This window comes from Amblyomma mixtum, chromosome 3 (genome assembly GCF_055824585.1).
Source record: "Amblyomma mixtum isolate Tamu chromosome 3, ASM5582458v1, whole genome shotgun sequence".
NCBI classification, from domain to species: domain Eukaryota; kingdom Metazoa; phylum Arthropoda; class Arachnida; order Ixodida; family Ixodidae; genus Amblyomma; species Amblyomma mixtum.
Genome location: NC_143014.1, coordinates 82930699 through 82951365, shown reverse-complemented (window position 1 = coordinate 82951365; position 20667 = coordinate 82930699). Strand labels below are relative to the sequence as shown.

At 46.8% G+C, this 20667-nt stretch overlaps 1 protein-coding gene across 3 annotated transcripts in view; it reads right to left on the bottom strand.

Moving 5' to 3' along the window:
• Window positions 1–17660, bottom strand: part of Tat (Tyrosine aminotransferase) — a 55259-nt gene extending 37599 nt beyond the window's left edge. Inside the window, exon 1 of one of the 3 annotated variants that reach the window (XM_089579968.1) lies at window positions 17505–17660. Coding sequence is in view for 2 of the 3 variants with exons in the window: in XM_089579967.1 (XP_089436093.1) it covers window positions 9000–9014 (15 nt within the window). In the remaining variant the exon portion in view is untranslated. Of the gene's footprint in view, window positions 1–8999; window positions 9116–17504 lie in introns of those variants that run through there. The other 2 variants (XM_089579967.1, XM_089579965.1) reach the window with 2 other exon arrangements.
• Between the last annotated feature and the right edge of the window lie 3007 nt (window positions 17661–20667).

The following is a 20667-nucleotide window of genomic DNA, read 5'->3' as shown; positions in this document are numbered from 1 at the left end:
AATAGTGAAGACCATCAATAAAGGTGTTCAGAATAGCGCGGACCGCTTCCGCACACCGCCAGGGCGCACACGCTGATTGGTCTGCACGAGGCAGGCGTGCGTGCGCGCAGTTGTCCGGCAGCCGGTGCCACCTGAGGCCCTCGGGGCAATATGCACATGCATAGTGGCTCTCCGCGAAGGCGGCCTCGGATCGCGCTATGCTAATACACTCGACTAACATCACTGCTCACTTGTCGGAGGACGAGGCCGTCATTAGACAGACTTAGCCTATCGGAGGCGTACTAGCGCAGATGTATACCGGTTTACCGGATGCCGGCTGCGCACGCGCAGTGGCCCCACCTGGCCGCACCCTTGCCATGCGCGTGCGCAGCAGGCATCCAGTAAACCGGTATACATCTGCGCTAGTACGCCTTCGGTATGCTAAGTCTGTCTAATGACACTCTTGGCACCACATTCCTTGTAACAGGAATAAGCGCAGAACAGAAATCAAACTGCGATGGTACAGACGTAATCTCTCTGTGGGTGGTGGCGGATTTCCGTAACAGCCACAACACAAGGCAGTCAAGCAAAATCATTCAAAACAAATGCAACATATGCAAGAGCGCAATGTGTAACCAGCCAGAGCTACCGTCCGCCCTCCCAAGGGTGTAATCGCCATTAATTCTTGTAATGTCAAATGTCAGTCGCTGGTGGGTGCCACAAATGTTGACGCCCCAGCAAAAAAACATGTCGCCCGCAATTTAGCCAAGAGAATTTATATATACTTAGCGGAAATTCGGGAGACTTGTTCTGGAATAGCTACGAATGATGAAACATGGGTCCACCGCCATGATCGGGAGAGCAAACAGGAGCCCACGCAGTGGAAACACAGGGGATCACCAACTCGAAAGAAATTTCGTGTGCACTAGTCGGCAGGAAAGACGATGATCTGCCCAGTCGCATTAAGTTAGAGCCGCCGCGGTAGCTAAGTGCTTATGGTGCTCGGCTGCTGACCCAAAAGACGCGGGTTCGATTCCGGTCGCGGCGGTCGCATTTCGATGGAGGCGAAATGCTAGAGGCCCGTGTACTGTGCGATGTCATTGCACGTTAAAGAACGCCAGGTGGTCGAAATTATACGGAGGCTTCCACTAGGACGTCCCTCGTAGCCTAAGTCGCTCTGGGACGTTAAAGGACTATAGACGTCAAAGAACTGTAGGCATAAAGTTATTAGCTGGCCACTCTGACTGTAGAGAAATAAGCTCAGCTGAGGATTAAATTAGGCTGAGCAGTGATTTTGTGAAAGTAATTTTTTGGTCTTACTGGCGGCAAATGTCAGTTTTTAAAGAAAAACAGTATACATGAGAATGAGATTAAAAGGGAACCTTTTTATGCATCGGTATATCGCTTATAATATTTTCTTTCTGTGGTAATAGGCTATAAGTACATAGGCCTATGTATATCTAATGCTCCTCTCCGACGACACATTTGACAGTGTTTCTACTAACGCTCTTCAAGATATATATTTTTTCTCGCACCTTCGCTGATGGCAGCTACACCTATAGTACACGCTTCTTCGCCTATAACGCCGCATTTGACCAATCTTACAACGCTCAGTAATCATCAGGTATCCTTTTAGTAAAACAAACATCCTCAATTATACAGAATTCAGAAAAAAAAAAGTAAAGTTTCAATGTAGCTCATGAGCAACACATCAGTGAGCGGCTTCCTTAGAAGTGGTTTACCATCCGTTCACAACACAAATCTCATTTGTTTGTTGATATTTTTAATTCAGCTAATAAATTGTCATAATAATACAAATACATCCATATATTTACTTATTCTTCTGGGTATGATACCAGAAACCGCCATGATATTAACTCCCTTAAATGTACGGGTAGTAGACTTGGTTTCCAGAACCACTATCGAGTGGAAGAGCCTCATTGATGATCGTGTGACGCAGAAATCGTTGTGTTTATTTGAAGAACACCTAAATGGATTGTAGTGGATTAGCCTGTCGTAATAATCTACTTGCTATGTCTGCATAACTGTTTTATTTTGTGTGCCTCTATTTTAATTTTTTTTATGTTCCCACCTGCTATGATCTTGTAACAAGATCGCAGTAACTATCTATAAATAGATAACGTTTCTGAGCTTTTAGTGTCCCCGTTTTGGGAATCTTACTTTAAACAAAAAATTTTAAAAATTTATAGTCTGTTTTCGAGTTTCTCTACTTTTACCGCCTTTTTATACTGACATATCTGTGCTTCTAGATGCCCTCTTATTGGCACATTTTCGCTACCACCGTCATTCTTTAGAGATACATTTAGGGGCCACGCATGAAAGATAAAGCGTTCACGTGCCCCTAGGTTGTTCAATAAACCGTCGCCCACTGCCGAAGAACACAAAATATGACGCCTGAATTGAAGCCCCAAATCCGCGTCCCTAAAAATTAGAAACAGTGCAGTGGGCTCGCAGGCCACAGCACTGCTTCGGTGGCCTCTAAACGCCCGCTGTCCCCGAAGCTGCGCCCTCCCTTTTCCTGTTTGCTACAACAGAGACTAACCTCAGGGTACAAGGTCTCACGCGGCATCCCAGTCGTACTCACATATTTTTCCTTTCTTTTTTCACTCATTTTCTTTCTTTCAGAGTACCGGCGCAACCAACTCGTGGAATTACTTGTTCACAAAAAGCGTTACATAACTATACACGTTATCGGCCTTTGGTTAGCAGCAAATGAAACATTTTGGGGCGCACACTGAAAAAATGAAGGCAAGGGATGTCAAAAACATTTGTTTGACCAGAACACTGCGATCAAAGAATAACAAGAAACTTATAATAATCATGATGCTGTGAATGAATGGCCCTTTCAACAGTGGGCATCTGCATTGGTTGGCTTCTGGCGAAGAAAAGCCGTGTGTTTTTTTTTTTTTAGCTCTGACGAGCCGAGCGTTGAACACCACATCGGAAGAAGTTTATATGTCAATTTCTGTATTGATGGCCCAAAAATAATTGTATTTTGCACTAGTGTGTCATCGTGCTGTTAAACCGCAATAAATATTCAGTCGTCGTGAACTTCTGGCCGACATCCGCGCAGAACTGGAATTGTGTTCACGAGCAGGCGCTGTATTTTCGTTCACTAGAAAACAAAAGCGCGTATTTTTTCGCCGGAGACAAAACAGTATAACAGTTTTGTGACAGTATAACATCAACATTCGGATTAAAATGATATCGAGCATCACAGGGGTGTCGGCGGACGCAGACAAAAGGCCTTCTCGAAAGTTTGATTTGGTCTGCGTCCCCTGTAACATGTTGAAGTTTAACGGATTTCGGACGAAATAACCAAAGCAGATTACGTAATGTTTACTCAAATACGATTAATTACAGCAATCAAGTTGCATGGAATTCGAACGCAAAGAAAAGTTAGGTATATATATTCTCCCGCAAGCACTCAGAGGAAATACGGAGCATTGAAATGGGGCAAATATTTTGCAGGTTATCTTTAAAGAGCCGTTATCCTGGCAATTTGCACATTTTTTTATTCTTCTTTTGCGATACCGGGTTATGTGTTCTATTGTAGGGCCTTTAAAGGGACAGTCTACTGACGTATTGACTACATTTTTTTTTTGCGTCAGTCGAAATCTCCTTGCCCCAAAAAAACGAATGCCAGGCTGTGGCGCTGTGAGACACAGCAGAACATATTAAAACCTAAATTTTCCACTGATCGTCTTGTTTTTTCACTAGTAGACGGCATTTGAAAGCCCTGATATCGAGAACACAGTATAGAATTAGCAACAGATCTATGGGCACGACGACTTCCGCGCCGTCTAGGCGACGTGCAGTGGCAATAATGACCGTTATTACCCAGAATGCATAGGTTTTCTTTAAACTAGAGATGAGAGCACCAAGGTGGTTTCCAAACTATCATCAGTAAAATAAAAGTGGTGATATTTATCACAGATACTAACAACCGCTTGTGTCGGCAGCGCCACTGGCAGCATAGCGGCAGCCTGCCTGCCTTTCTGAAAACGTTAGAAGAGATGACGAGAAAGCATGGCTAAACCGAACAAGAAACGGTAACAAGCTGCAAGAGAAAAAAATATTAGCCGCAGGAAGTTCATTTCAGCATAAATAATAGAAATAACTCTATGCATTTATACAACTGCAAAAAAGGCTGCGCGCCAAAGCTAGCACGATGGAAGCGGCAGCGGAACCGGTTCGCGACAGTCCCGAGAGGAGGTTTTTTGAGATCTCCCTCGCCCAATGCAGAGGTCAAAGGCGACGTAGCCGGAGACCTTGGAGAGCGTCGAAGTTTTAACAAAACAAGGCGCAACCGTCAGCTCTCGCCTGACTTATTTTGCACATTTAAGATATAAATTCCTGGCAAATCCTAAAGTTCTGCCTACGCTATAGTCATCATAGGGAAAAATCTACAGGATTCTGCCAATATTTTTATACACGTGTCCGGCAGTAGGCTGTCCCTTTATCGTTTGAATCAAGTAGTTTGCGTGTCCGTACGTTTGCATTTTCTAAGGGTCTGAAAAGAACTGCAAAAATTTATTGCTGTCTGTTCCCAGAAAACATGCCCTGTCCAAGATTCGCGATTCAAGACACTTCGTAAATGCGCAACCATTAAATTTTTTTACACGTGGAACAGAGTATACACTCAAAATAATTTGCTAAAGCTTTTTGTCGAAATGTCCTCTTTATTTACTGTGATTTCCGGTAGATTACTTGGCCTTTGTTTACGATGTTAAGGCGCTATTATTTTTTCCTGGCATTTTCTGTAAGCTTCATAATGTTATCATTAAATAGTTTGTCCATATATTTTTCTTCCTTCGACACGCGCAACAAGTTACTTCCTTTCGATAACTCTTCTATTCTGCGGGGTCTCCAAAAGTCCTGCAGAGGTTAGCTATCATTCCTTCGAACGGTCGGTTTAAACCTACCGTTTTCAAACACTGTCTTTTAATACGTGACTTGCACGGCCTACGAGGCCTCGTGAGTACTTTGTACTCTCAGAAATGTTACGGCAAAAAGTTGAAGGTATCGGTAAAAAGTTATATACATCTCTGTATGACCGCTATTTCGAAAACGTGGTTCCAATCTATATCTGTCAGCTTACGTTAACACACTGATATATACGAAGGAACCCTTCTACCCCCCTTCCACTACTTTTTTTTTTTTACAAGCAAGTACACAATTTGCAAAAGCAAACATCGAAAAGTGACCGCGTATAGTTTGTCGGACATGACTCCCAAGAACGCAGCGTTTCCGACATGTTGGCGATGAACGCAACTGTTACTGACGCTTCCCCTATAGTCATGTTGTTCGTCATTCACGTTAGTGAAACCTAAAAGTCTAGTATTTGCTAAAGTTTGCTTAGGGCTGAAGACACAAAAAGTCAATGTTAAAATAGCTCGCACGAGAGTAAATAACTAAGCACATGTACTGACCGCATTCTTATTTCATAAGCATACTTCGTTTTTTTTTTTTTTTTTTTTTTTGACAGGAAGAGTACTGAGAGAACACCTGAATGATTTGTTTCTGTTTACCTGTTCTTTTGCTGCATTTCTGGTGTTTCATCCCTTGCACCATTTCTGACAGTTTAACTTTCGTAAATTTATGTATACTGATGCGTTCAGAATGATGATTCTGCCCCTAGCAGTGCAAGACTACATATTTACTATACATCATTTTTTTTTATATTAGGGCTCATTAAAGGTATTAGTTACTCAACAAAGAAATGCTTAACAAAGTTTTATAGTATTAATCGCATTTTTTTCGAAGCTCCCATTTTTCGCGAAAAAAAAAACGCATGTCCTTGCGCCGAGGCGCAGCTATCTACACGTGCTTCATCATGAGTTGGTGCAAAATGGCGCTTTGCAAACACTAAAGCAAGGTGTTGGCTAGCTTGCTCGTATTTCACCCCGAATGTGGTGGGCATTAAAGTGGAGTATTTTGAATCTAGCTATACTCTACCTACCGTGGCAGAACAGTTCAATGCTCAGTAGTTTCGTTAAGGCGAACCTCAAGAACCGCCACAGCGCTGGCATACAAAAACAAAGGTCCGCGTTCTCGCCGCATGTGCCCTTTAAGCCTCGCATTTTCTCCGCGTGCACGTGCGAGCAGATGTGTCAGCCGCGTGACGTGTGATCTAGTTTGAAGGGCTTCAGTGTGATCCAGTGGGACGCGCCCTCTCTCGGAGTAGTTACACCCGTACACAAGGGAATGGGCAGCGCAGACTTCCAGTCCGACAGGCGGCGCTGCCGCTGTCGTTGCTGGTCGTCGGACTGGTTTCTTTCGACCTGGCTGTTTCTTACGACACGCTTGCCCAGAGAAAATCGCTCGAGGGAAAGTCTCTCGATTGCTGAACAAGGACAAGGTCGCCGAGGGAAGACCCAAGAATCTCAAGGCTGCCATCTGACGCGCCGTCACGTGGCCAACCGTCGGCCAGCAAACAAGTTTCCGCGGTCCTTTTCCTCTCTCCCCCACCCTTCATATCGCAGTGCTGCATGTCTCGCAGGGGCTCCGAAAAGCTGCCACCGAGAATTCCTTGTTGTCCCCACAGCCGGAGGAGTAACGTCACAGGCTCAACTTCGAAGTCGTATTATTTGATTTTGTTTCTCCTTTCCGCGAGGCGCCCGGGCGCTGTCTGGCCTGCGAGCGGCAGCGGTCACGCGATACTCCTCGACCAGCGTGACGCAAACTGCCCGGCGTCTTTGTAGCTGATAACGCGTGACGACGCGGAAAAGCGGCCAATGACGTCACTATCGGGACCTGTTCCAGCGCTGGGCGCCCGTGGACCTTTCACCAACCGCCCGCCGACTGCCGGACTCAGCACTGCCCCAAACACTCACGCGGGCCCTGTGCTGTTTTACAGGAGCGATGATGCCCCAAAGGGGCTTTCTCGACGGCTTGTTGGCCATTTTTTAAAATTGTACTGAAATGTTGGGAAAAAAGCAACTAAATGTATATATACATAATTGAGTTGACACACGGTGGAAAAACAACTTGCTTTATTCTAACGTTTAGGCCAGGGTCTGACCTTCGTCAGAATATACCTGTAGATTGCATCAAAACACCAATACACACTAAGCTGCACTGTTTTATTTGATCTAAATTTATGCAGCTTACGCGGACAACCCTTCGATCGCGATATATTAAAAAAAATTCATTCGGCACTTTACGCTCAAAAATTGCGAGGACACAGCGATGTGGCATGGGCATCTTCGGGCGTGTCTTTGTGCTTTTTGCACTATTTTACAATATCCGCCATATGTTCTGCCCTGCTGCACTTTACTCGGCATCCAGAATTAGATTTAAAGCCAGGACCAAATGCTCAACTCGCCATTCCGCGTGAAATACGCACCGCCTCTGGCAAAGGTTCCCAGACCAGTGCACCTGTGACCCGAGTGCTGTCAGCGCGTATGTTGTGGGAACGTTAATTTCTTCCAGCGAGCTCGTCAGCAATTGCGGAGTGCCTCTTTGTCGTCTTTAGCAATGACGTTCTTTTTTCAAGCTCTCCTTGCGCCACTAAAACGAAAATATCATCACCACCATTTCCGCTATCTTTAATAGAGGAACTAGAGATCACTGCATCGTAGCACGGCTGCACGCTCAGCACGGTTGCCGAAACCTTGGCCAACATTTTGAAACAAATCGTATACCTTGCGCAGTTCTCATAACGTCTGCGCAAATTGTTACTCAACTGTAAAACATTGTTTTTTCAGGCAGAAGAAGAGTGCCCAAGTGGCATATGCATGACAAGTGCAAGTATGTCAGCAAGTACAAATACATTCGCAACAAGTGTGATCGTTGAGGGAGCCGTGCAGGATATGCTTCAAACGAACACAGACCGGACGAGATGCATAGCGGATGCTGGATCAGTGATCGGATCTTGTCGCTTTGCGAACGATACTCAAAAAAAAAAAAAAAAGAGGCGTGCCATATTTGCTTGGGTAGCATAGGATATCGTCTCATTAAGTTTCGTTTGATAACTAAGCGCTTGTACTCTGTGCTTTCTGAGCATGCATGCAGACCGTTTCGGGTACAGTAGGTTGTCTTTCAGACGCTCCTCTGCTCCTGCCTTATCATTTGAGGCCTTACCAGTCGTCTTAACATTACGCACCAAACTGTAATATTCACACAGCCATTCAGCCTTTATCGAAATTTGGTTTTGAGGATTACAAGTTACCGATTACAAGTTACCAAGTTATCATTTTCTTACGTCTGGCAGAGCACGCAGCCAGAATCGCAGCCTTAATTCGAGTACCAATTTTTCCACGCAATAGGTGGTTCGTTGAGCGACGCCCATGCCTTCCATGCATGGTCATCGAAGAAGATTAAGTTTCTTATATTACTCAAGTCCGTATGCTCTTTACTGAGGTTTTCCTGAGCTACTGGATTATTTTCAATTAACCAATGTGGCCCAAGCATTTCAGTTGAATAACAAAAAAATTATAAGCAAAAGACATGAAGTGAAGGTGACATTCCTAACGTGAAATGCTCTCGTCAGAAGAGAAAACAGGCTGCTAAGATTTTCAAAGTTACGACGTCGATGCGGGAAAAAAGAGAATACTCTCCTCTCTTATTACTCTCCCAGTAAAAAAAAAAAAATCATTTTCGATAATGTATTCGTTAAGTTTTCGCGAATTTTAATTGGCACTGCGCCGTCCGCTGCGTCATCGCGATTTCACAACATGCGGGAGAAAAGCAGTGCATGAGAAAGCACAAGTTAGATTTAAATATTTTGTTGTTTGCAGGAACTCTGTTCATTCGTTCATTCGGACATTCCTTTAAGTCTATTCATTTAAAATGCCTGAAACGAAATGACCTTTGAAATGATCACTTGAAATGTTCATTTCAAAGTTTATTCAGAACAACTGGCGTCGCACAAACAATTAGTGATGATTGCGTGTGTCGCAGTGCAACGAAGCGCGAGGATTGGCCTTCCGTAATGTGGCGATATCTGCAACGAAGAAGTCTAAAGTATCGGTCACGTCAGATGGGGGGCAACTTACAGTGTCTGGAAACATACTGGCTCCGCTTGAGGCCACAACCCCGGTGCATGCAAGTGCGAGCGAACAACTGTTGGACTGGAGCCCGAAAGCCGCCTCTGCCGCCGTGCTGCGCGGCAACTGCTCGCAGCTGAGCATCATATGCTCACACTTCCCTTCCGTCCGTTACAGGATGCTCCCCCCTCTCTCGCGCCCGCGGGCACGTGTATCTCGATTGAGAAAGAAAACAAACAGACGATGAGGAGTTAATGTTTACCCCGAAAATTGCATGCCTGCCTGAAAGGCAAACCATATCCCGCTCTTTCTTCTGTTTGGGCGCTCATCAGCAGCAGGAAGCACGGTCGCTACGCGCGTGTGTGTGCGTGCACATACACGCACACAATAGCTTTTGGTACACATATAGAATATCGTCGGAACATTCTGTACCGGAATTTTGTGCCGCCCACAACCGGGCTGCGGTGGTATGAACTGCTTTCTTTTTTTCATGCAGCGGTTTCACGCTCACTGGCACTGTAGGAACTGACACCAGGAAGGAAGGGCAGCGTTTGACAGCTTGCAAGTCCGCTTGAATAATTCGAGGCCAAATACGTTCATTTCATGGCCACTTTAAACTGAAATACGCGTGTACGGCATTCAGATACCCTTCGGGCTATTTGTCAAAGTGACACTTGAACAGGCTATAATTTCTCCCGGGAAAGCTGGCATGGGAGTCCTCCCTGGCGGATGCTGACGGTCGAAGCGCAGACCGTCAACATCCGCTCACGTAACAGCCCTGCGTCATCACGTGACCAGCACCAGGCACGTTATATGTGCACCCGTTGGGATCATTGTTGCAGCTCATGTTGCCACGAAGTCTGGAGGTTTTAAACTACACGGTCGGTCGTAGGCTTCAGCAAAGACAGCCAGCAGCACGGCGATAGCTTTCGCTGAGTTTATCACGTTGCGCAATAGAGCATAAACACCTGGCAATTTTGTTTTAGAGCGCAGCAGTCATTAGATTATTCCTGGTTTATCCGTCGAGTTTGGCGGAGTGCCACGGCTGGTCACGTCACCCGGCGCCGTGACATTACTGCGAGCATGAATCCATCCGAGCTTGAGCAGAGTCGCGGTCACGTAACCCTAAACCATGGCGTCACCGCGAACACGCAGCTGTCTGAGCACGCTCCACGCTCGCAAATCACGTGGCTACTCAACACATCTGATTTGTTCAACTACGAACGCCTCCATTGAAGTTAGTCACGCTTATGAAAGAAGAGGCCAGAGCAGGTTAAAAGAGGGGTCGTGATGCGCAACGGCCACCTGGATGACGCTACGTTGACAGAAGCCTTAAGGCTCGCATACATGGAGCGTTTTTACGGCTGCAAGTCGGCGATTTCCGCCCGACGGCGCGCACTGGACGCCCGCCGCCGCCGATCTGCTTCCGCCAGATATTGATAGGGTCCCTAATATTGACGCACGGCGTCCCGTGAGACCGGAAGCAGCAGCTGAAGCAAGCCAATAGCAGCGCAGAAAGTCCGTTCTTCCTGTTTGGCTGACTCTGCCTGCTGTCACCAGCATGGCCGCCATGGCCGACGAGCTACATGGTGCTTTTGGCACGGAAATGTTATTATCGTGAAAGTAAACGCTAGAACAGACGTGAAATGTCGCTTTTTAGAGCGCAGCTCTTTGGCGTCCGTTCCTGGGTTTCGCGTCGTCGTCGGCCTCGTAACCAGCTCCGCCCCCAATGTCACGCTTTTCAATTGGTCGAAATGCTCGTGACGTCACAGTGCTCGAATTTCAAATGGGGCCAATTGTACTTTGGCTAGTAACCATGCAACCAATCAAAGGGATCGTATAGTGATGCTGCAACTAAGTTGGGCTGAGTTTAGTTAATTGCTTAATTAATCAATTAGCCTAATTAATATAGAGGAGAATGAAGAGGTCAGAAGAAAAGAAAAGAAAGAAAGACGCGCGCCGCAGCGACAACAGCGTCCGCGGAAGGAGACGCTGCTGAAAAAAACAGATAAGTACGAAGCCGCGTTCCCTCCACCACCACGCACTTCCCCACTCAGTAAGACGTTGCTCGTTTCATATACGTTGTGTCGAACATCCTAGACAGTTCCAACAATTGACAGGTTAATGACAGAACACGATGGATAGAAATACAAGAATATAAATATGAAATAGCGTAATTAACCTTTCTAGTTAGACCGCATAAATCAATAAAACCGAGAACGAAATTGGTCGAGTTGGGGAATCGAACCAGGGTCTCCGGAGTGCGATACGAGCACGCTAGCCACTCCGTAATGCCAGCTAAATGGTTTGGAATGAACAAAGGCGCGTCTAGCTAATACGGCGTCTTCGTTCACTCCCATCTTCCCCCTTTCCCTTACGGCGAGGTGCAGGTGTCCACCCAGATATGCGAGAGAGAGATACATTTCCTTTCCTCAAAAAATAAATTTACCGTCCAGCAAGGCGTACAGCCGAATTGGCGATGGCGTTCTGTGGACTCCCTGGCAGCGTTGCAAGACGCTCTCGCGTTCCACTCTTACAGGCGAAGCTTAACATGTTAACCACACATCAGTAACACACGCAGACAGCCAATGGACGCGTCATTCGCTGGCAGCACTTGATTCATCATTCACAACCACATTCTTAACGTACGCTCCCTTGCCGCACATGCCAAGGACGTACACCACGATCACATTATGCGCCATTCCTCTGTACTTTGCTTTGCTGAAACCTCGATGGATCCCGAAGAGCCTCTCGAAATCATAGATTTCCTATACTGCTGTGGTGCTCGCAGAGACCACAACAGAGCGGCGGGAGTCGCTATCTACTTGCGCACAGGTCTCTCTGCAATACCAGTCGAAATGTTTGGCACGTCACATGAAGTTGGCGAACTGTGCGCCGCAAAGTTGCCCAACGGCTTGCTGGTAGTGCCTACTTCGCCCCTACCGCACTCACGAAAGACGTCGTGCACTTCCTGCAACTCGCATTAACCGTCCATCGATCCACACCGATGTTAGTAGTGGGGGACTTTAATGTTGGCATAAAGACAAACAGCAATTTCCTAACACTTATGCGGGAGAACATCCCGTTCCTCTCGCTCGTAACGCGTCCCACGGCTGTGACAACCTCGCGAGGCACTTGTATAGATCTCGTCTTTGAGAATCAAGCATTGGTGTACCAAGTCGAACATATATCAGTCTATTTCTCCGACCACAAAGCTTCCTTCATGACTGTCAAGAACTGTTAGTGGAGTCTTTGTTAAAGGAATACGTGTGAAAAATAAAAAAAAAAATTCTGTGATAGCGCATACATGTGTTGCTCGATTTCTTTGCCTCAATCTATCGAAAAGGTGAAACAGCTTATTTGCTGCGCTCAAATTTCGCATTAGGAAGTAACGTAATCGTCGGTAATTTTTTTTTAGGGAGAACACGGCCGAATCTTGTATCTAAATGCCTGCATTTCCTTCCGGAAGCGAATGTGTCGAAGAAAACCGCAGCCGGTGGTGTCCGCGACTGAGTGGGCGCCCAAAGGTACGCGACGCCATGCATTCGAGCACGCAAATTCTTATACATACTTATTCACGCGTGCTAAAGCAAGTACACTGGTGTCGAAGTGAATAGTTTCGTGATTTTAACAGAAGAGTCAGCGTCGCTGCTCTCACAGACCTAATTTCTCAGTGGTATTTGCCACTTGTTGATCGCAATTGCTTTCGCGTCGAGGGATGCGCGGCGGCGCGCGCCGCCGCTTCTTCGCTCCGTGTATCTCCAGCCGGGCGTCGCGCCGCCGCGACGTTTTCTGTCGCGTGAATATCGTCGAAAAAAACGTCGCATGTATCCCGGGCTTTATAGCTAAGCAGATAAGTGAAGTAAAAAAGGTCGGCACGTGAGGTGAGACTAAAGAACCACATGTTGTGACTCTAAAGGTACTACGTAGTGTTTGTCAAAGTCAAATTTCGTGGATGAGGTGGGAGATAGCGAGCGCTGGATGAAAAGCTAGCAGTTTTGAGGTAGGCTACGGCTGCCTACAAATGTTACAGACACGATGGAAACATGCAGTGCTGTACAGCCTAAACTATCGCATGTTTAAATAGCTGCATTAAGCAACTCAAAGCACCTACAAGCAAGGCAGCGATTATGGTATCCGTGTCGTATCACCCGGTGTAATAGGATTGACATGACAACTTTATCCCGCACGATCAATGAAAAAACGAACGCGAATAGCCTTATCCGAAGGTAAACTTCTCAGATACGCATCTCGACTATTCGATGAGCTTCAATTATTTCTGAATTTGTGCGAGTCTAATCCACGCTGTGTGCAATGTGACACGCCGCAGTGTGCGCTCCAGATAGATTTAGGGTGATTTAACGCGTACCGAAACCTCAGTATACAGACGCGTCCGCACTCCGCCTTAATCGGAATGTGGGAGCCGCGGCCAGAGTCCAGCCCGCGGTCATGTATTCATCTGCCCACCTCCATAGCCTCTGAGCTACCGCGCTGGCCGTCTGGCTGTTTAGAAGTGCACCTAGCGACCAGAAATGATTGTTTGCTCAACCCACAGAAGCACTGCCATTTATTTGAGTACATTCCCTTGCGTTCTTATGTCCCAGCTAAACATAACCAAGTTCTGACGTTCACTGCGGCAGCAATTTTCGGAGTCATAATCCCTGTGCGTCGTGGCCCACTGGTCGGCCACCCTTAAATTTTCGTGGTTGTGACGTGGACTACCAGTAAGCCAGCGGCGAAGCCACCTTCTTAGAACAGCCAGCTCACGGCAAGAGCGACCAGGCACGTGTGCTTTTCGCAGACTCTTTGGCAAGTCTGAGCTTCCCCACGGCTTCATTATGCGACTCAGTATTCATAGCTGCAAAGCATGTACACATGACGTCAACCACCGGTGACCCACGACACAGTGAACGTGTTAGAAAAAGAGGAGTGTCCTAGGAGAGTGAACCTGACTGCAATTAGCTAACTTTTTAAACATTGGCTTCCCGAAAAAAAGTGCCAGTTCCGAAGTTGTGGACGGTGTTGAGAAACTGCAGAACGGCACGTTTACAACAAGATACCATTCATATAGACCTTTTACCTACATGAAAAGAAAGCTCGCGAAAGAAGTACAAAAACTGCCACGTGATAGCGGTGCTATACTTCGGGCCTCAAGAACAAAATCCCTTCATCTTCCTGAGAACAAAATCCCTTCATCTCCGCAGCCCGATCCCCGACATAGGTTTGAGTTTGCAGTGGCCACAAGATATGTGTCGGCAACTGCTAACAACAGCCGTTGGTCCTTCTGTTCAGGCTGGTGGAAAAAAATCCACATAAATGGTAATTTGCTGTAAATATTTCAGCCTGCTGTTTTTCAAGACGGTCTACAACTTCCGGAATGACACTTTTTTTCCCGAAGCCAATATTTTAAAAGGTTAGTTGTTTAGTCTTTAAATTAACTAAATTCGTTGAACAAAAACAAAATACTGCAGGCTAAAGCCACATCACTCTCAGCACCACTCAGCTGGTTTCACTCGTTTAGGACGCTTCCTCGGGGAAGGGGTGACAAAAAGCCCAAAGCACCTCGCGCCTGAAGTATACAGTTTTCCGCTGTTACCTCTCACTCTGATTGGCACTGCGCAAGATCCCTCGATCAACTGACCTAGCTATATTTAATATTATGTAATTTGCTGGCATTTTCGCAAGTCCCCTCAACGCCGCAGCCTTCTCACACGCGTAAATAATAATGTTTACATAGATGATGCATATGTTCATGTCTGCGTCGTTGTTTATGTCAAGCCCGTTCACTTTTCTTAAGTTTTTCCCTTAATGCGGAAGATAAGTTTCTTGGTGCGAACTGGACTAACGTCGAAAAATACCCCACGAAGTACTAACCGTATTACAGGCGGCGGACGTGGTTGGTACCACTACCAAACGCCAGCCACCATCAACGAGATCATGCGCTACTCGTCCTGCTCTGCGGCGGTGGTTGTATGCAAAGGAAGCTGGCGCTATCACCTGGTAGTTTTGATTGTGCCTTTATGCAATGAAAATTAGCGGCAGCGCTTCGAAATATTTTTACAGAACCTACAGCCGCTCACAAAAATGCGCGCGGCCACAAGATCACTTCCATTCTAAAGGCGCATTCCACCCTCAAAACGCCACGAGTAGTACAAACGAAGGATATACCTTAATTAAGAAAAAAGTGTTGAGCGATTATTTTTAGCCCGCTGTGGAGACCCCGTTGCTAACACTTATGCAATGCAGCGAGTCGCCGAACCAAGGATATTCGTAATCGCGTTCGAGCAATTACGAGCTGGGCACCCGTGCGGAGTCTCTAAGTGTGTCGATCGGGTCGTGCCTGCAAGGCGGGCAAGATTCCTGCAGAATAAGACGTGCTCGGCGTTCCTGATGTCCGTACTGGTGTTGAGATTATGTCTGCTTTTCTACACGTTGCACGCGTTTACTCTTCCAGGGTTATGGATATATCGAACGGTTGGCGTAGAACTATAGCGGCAGTCGGATTTCCTTCCATTCGTATTGCGAGTCTCGATCAGTGTGAATAAAAAAAAGTTAACCGACAATAAAGGGTCGCATACCAACATTATTATATAAGGTCTAGAGAGAAAATAAATGGGCTGAGAGACAGAAATTCAAGGGACCTACTACAAGAGCTCTTGTCGATTTCAAATGCTCAAGCAACGACGAGGTGATTTGCATGCATAGACCAAAGCCCGTCATAGAAGCAGACAAAAACGCGAGTTCACCTAGCTTCATTGCGGTTCATGCGATGGCTGCGAAAGTTCAAGTTATAAATGATTTAATGCGTGCACGGTTCAGGCCCATAATGATAAAGCGGTTTAAAGTGAACTAGGTAAAACACTTTCGTGTAAATTGCGTCATTTTTAGACATAGTTTCGACCATGCTTTTCCTTGCATAATTTTCTTTTATTCTTCTCCTACACCATGCTTCAATGCTAATGTATGGCATCACATGTAAACACTCTATTGCTGTTTACATACAGTCTGGCGAAACTGTGACCTTGGTGAGATTTCAACAATGCTGCTGCAGCTTATACGCGACACGGTTTTCTCCAGTCTGCTGCGCTCGCAATGCGCGAAATTGTGCTTTCAATTCGAACGCATTGAGAGGAGTACTTAGTGGGTGTGCATGGTGCAGGACTATAACGTACCCAGCAATGTCCATGAATGTATCTTAAATTTGAAAACTAAACATGTAGACAGATTTGCCTGTCGGGTATTTGGGCTTTAAATTTTTTGGTTGGAGATGTGTCAGAGTTTATTCTAAATCGTAAACTTGTCACGGCTGCATCTACATCTATTTTCGCTTTTTAGGAGGTCAACAACGAACTTGTTATGAATGCACAAGTTTAAAACGGATGCCCAGTGTCACCCAATAAGTGGAACTTTTTCACTCCGTGTAATAGCCAGAAGGCACAGCATTACGTATTTAAACTACATCTAGCATTAGAGAGAAAGCCACGGCAGTAGTTGAGCCCCAATATGCTGTTCTGAGCCGTGCATTCCGACGGGTTCAACACCTGGTCGCTCACTGCTCCACATACTGAGAACAGGCGTGCACCTGAGTTATTTGATTTCACCTAACAAACGACGTACAGCCGCTGCAGTAGAGCAAAGCGCCAACAAGGAAAAAATAAAACTGCGAGAAAGTTCTCGATGCTCGCGCCCACACCAGCGTAACATCAAAGAGGGCATACCTCGGGACAACTGGCCAGATAGCGTGACCGAATCCCTAACTGCGCAGCGCACACATCGGACGAGCAGACTTGGGCATCTGTAACCCGTCATCATAACATGCGCAGGTGGAAAAACCCCACCAGAGTTCAAATGCACGGACAGGTTGCGCCGCCCACAATGGACGCGCGTGCGTAATGTTTCGCGTTTCAGGCACGAGGTAGCACTAAATGAGAGCTGGACGGCTGCAGCGTCTGCTTGTTGCCCCAGAAACCTCGGGCAAATTACACTAGGGCAACCTTCGCCCACGAATGTGAGCGATTCAGTGCTTTGTACACTGAACTGTAACGCTGTACTGTGCGGTTGTCGTGTTAGCGGCTGTTATATATTAAAGGGGGAAATATCCCTCCCCTTGCTATAAATTAACAGCCTTAACCACGGCTCACGATAGCACTGCATTTACAAATGCCGATAAAGAGTGGACCGGAAAAAACAGCGCGCATATGCGGGCCAAACTTCGATCTGTATTTAGTCTCGAGACGTTTGCAAATCGTACACTGAGTCACGTAACTGCTAACGGCTTGGCCCTTGCAATGTTTCTTGCACTTGGCGGGCCAGCGGAACCGCCAACTCGCCAGCCGTAAATCAACGCAGGCGCCGTCAGGTCTCCGGCCGTTCCAAAGTCACCGGAAACATCGGAGACCATTCGGTACCAGTGTCATGTGCATCTCAAATCTCGGCGTGGTTCATGTCGGGCACACGCCAGGCGGCCACAGGTGTGCGGAGAGCAAACAAGAAAACAAATCGAACCAGACCAACCTGTAGACCAGCGCAGAAACCCAAGCTGTCGCAAAGGAGCGTCGTCGACGGTGCTCGCCGCACGGTCCTCCTGAACGCGTCTGGTGCTGAGGATGCCGCGATAGGCTCTGGCAAGCTCTCTGCGGGGAAGGAACCAGTCTGCCCGCAGCCTTGGGTGTCTTGCCACGGGCGATATCTGAACTGCGCATGCACTCGGCTCCCACTTGGCGGCTTTTTTCTTGCTTTCGCAGATCGCCCCAGCGTAGCTACATGCTTAACTCGCGAGGAAGAAAAGGGCGAGAGAGATAGAGAGAGAAAAAATAAACGGGCGAACCGGCGCGTGTGGCGCGCTGTGTGATTAAGTACACGCCGGACTTCGAGTACAGCTTGCGGAGGGGCTCACAACTTGAGCGCCTCTTCAGATGCCGCTTGGTACGGTTATGTCATGTGTTACATGTTTTTACCTCTTCCCGAAATAAGTAAAACGTCCCGGACGAAGCACACGGAGAAAAATAACTTTATTGACGGTTTAACTCTTGGCCATTCCAGTGTGTGTGTGTGGCGTGCGCTACAGCTTCGCAACTCTCTCACGTACGTACATGCCTCGGCGTGCTGCGTTGCGCAGAGGTTAGGCAAACAGAGAAGAACAGAAAACGGATGTAAGTACGTCATAGTTTCTCATTAGTTCTATGCTCGAGATCGCTAGCAAAATTCTTTAATACAAATGCAAGGCGACCCCATGCTACTTGTGCGAGGGTGTATTCCGAAGCTCTGTCAACATATTTGAGTGCATAAAGCCTTAGTATGTTGAATTCTCCAATACAAGCACCTTGCCCTACAGATAGTGTATCGCGGCACATTTACCAGCAATGCCGGCTGAGTGAATGGAATGTGTTTCGATGAAAAACTTGCACCCAAGCATAGCGGAAGGGGGGGGGGGGGGGGGGTATTAAAGCGTGCTATTTAATTTTATGTTCACACATCTGACAGACGTAGAAATGTGCGCTACGCTCAAAGTTATTGCTTATAGATCGGTTAGCAAACATCTTTTATAGACACCACGTTCGACGTGTTTAACGAAGAAGTATCTCGAGCATTTTTCGATTAAAGTTGTTCTAAAATATGGAAGCAAGCTGTCTTCGAGTGGCTATGGAAAATTTTTCTCCTGACAGGAAGTCCAGTCGTTGCTGCCGCTACTTGGGAGTTTTTATCGCCACCAGAGTGCAAGCATGACCAGCAGACTATCGGACCTCTTGTCTAATGAGGGCTGTGTCAGCTTGTGCATCTTAACTGATGCCGGGAGACTCGGCTGGGGTAAACATATTTACAAAGGGGCTTGTCATCAGACACTTTTATAAAGTCTCTAAAAGATTGGAGTTTTCAAACGGAAATGTGTGACCCGAATAATCCTTGACAAATTAAACTTCAACTTTTCCTTCTCGTGGGAAACACAACCAGCTCGTCCCATACAAGCACCGATTGAGTCTACGAGTGCGCAACATGAAGGGCGCGCACGGAAGACGTTTTTTGTAGCCACGTCCGCCAATCTTACTGACTGGTGAAAAATAGCACCAAAAGTTCTTTTTTTTTTAATAACCCATTTAAGCACCACATTATGGTGAGCTTTCTCAGGGGAATTTAGTCGGGCAGGTAAAGGTTCGTGACAGTACCTCGTTGACTGGCATTGCATGTCAAGCTTCAAAGGGCGGCGCTTAAAGAGAGCTCAAGGGCAAGTGGAAAAGCAAGAGAGAGAGAGAGAGAGAAATGGACGGAAAGGCAGGGAGGTTAACCAGGCGATGCCCAGTTGGAAAAGCAAGAATGGTGGAGGAAGGGGGAATGTTACGACAGGTCCTTTCCATGCACTGTAAAAGCTGGAGTGAACATCAGGGGGGGCTTTTATGTTTGCCGTAAAATACACCTTCGCATGCTAGGCATAGAAACGCTGTCGTTGTTGCCAAGACGACGTCACTCCCTTGTAGAAGGGAGTAGATGGAGAGGGTACGAGGGAAAAAAATTCAGAGACCACTTAAGACTGCTTACGTGCTGTGAAGGCGAGTGTTCGACCTCGACGCAGGTTGCGCAACGAGAAATGAAACGAAGACGCTCCTCCGAACGCTAAATCCACAAACATCCGAGTGAAACACTCGGACACTCGGTATGAATACCTGTTGTGAGCTAGCCTCCAACCTGTCTAAGAGGTATGACGCCACCCGAAACGATGTACGACAAACGGTCGCGTCACAGTTTGGATACGAAAATTGGTTTTTGAGGAAATGGAGCAGTAACTGTCCCACATCTCGGTGGACACCTTAATCGCGCCTTAAGGGAAGAGGTAAAGAGTCTGGGAAGGCATCCAATTGAAGGTGCATATGTCATCGATTCAAATCCCTGATTCAAGCTAACCTCCAACTTGACTAGCACATCTCAGTTATATACAACGAGAAATCGTATGGCACCACCCGGAACACTGCACGATAAACGGTTGCTCACAATTTTGGTACGAATGTAGCCGGGAAAACTGGCGCCACATTGAGGTATCCAGGGGGGTATATGTATACATAGACGAACGGCATATTTATGGTGGTCTGAAATTTTGGTGCTCGGCTTTCTGTGGGAGTCCTACGGCCGCTTGATGACGTCGCCCTATTTTTCTTGCCATCATTGAAAATTTCTGTCCCATCTGCGAGTACGCACATTAACACACGCCACCGGCTTTTCTCGTAATGGGACTAGCAATGCTTCTGCATTAAAAGAGGCAAGAAGTGCATGCAAAAGGCTGAGGAGGAGCTCGCTTGTCAAGACGACGGCGAGTCCGCTTATGGCTTCGCAAAAGTGATGTCAGGCCTCCAACCGACCTTTCTCTTCTTCTGCGTTTCGAAATATGTCACAACAGTAAAGACATCCCGCTGTTCGCTACTTTGTCTTGTACTGACCGTGAGGTTTAGTCTGGCGTACACGCGCATCCGTTGGCCTAACACCGCCTTGCCGTGAGGCAGATGGGAGACACTAACGTTACTGGTTAATTGGTTAGTTTAGATAAAGGAATGATGCTGGCGGTGTAAGATTTTTTTGACGCAAGGGCAGTTGCGGCCAGTGTTCAAAGAAAAAAAAAACAGTCAAAACTACTACTACAATGCGCGGCTGTCGCCGGCGCGAAGATAAAAGTGACTATATAGGTTGTAAC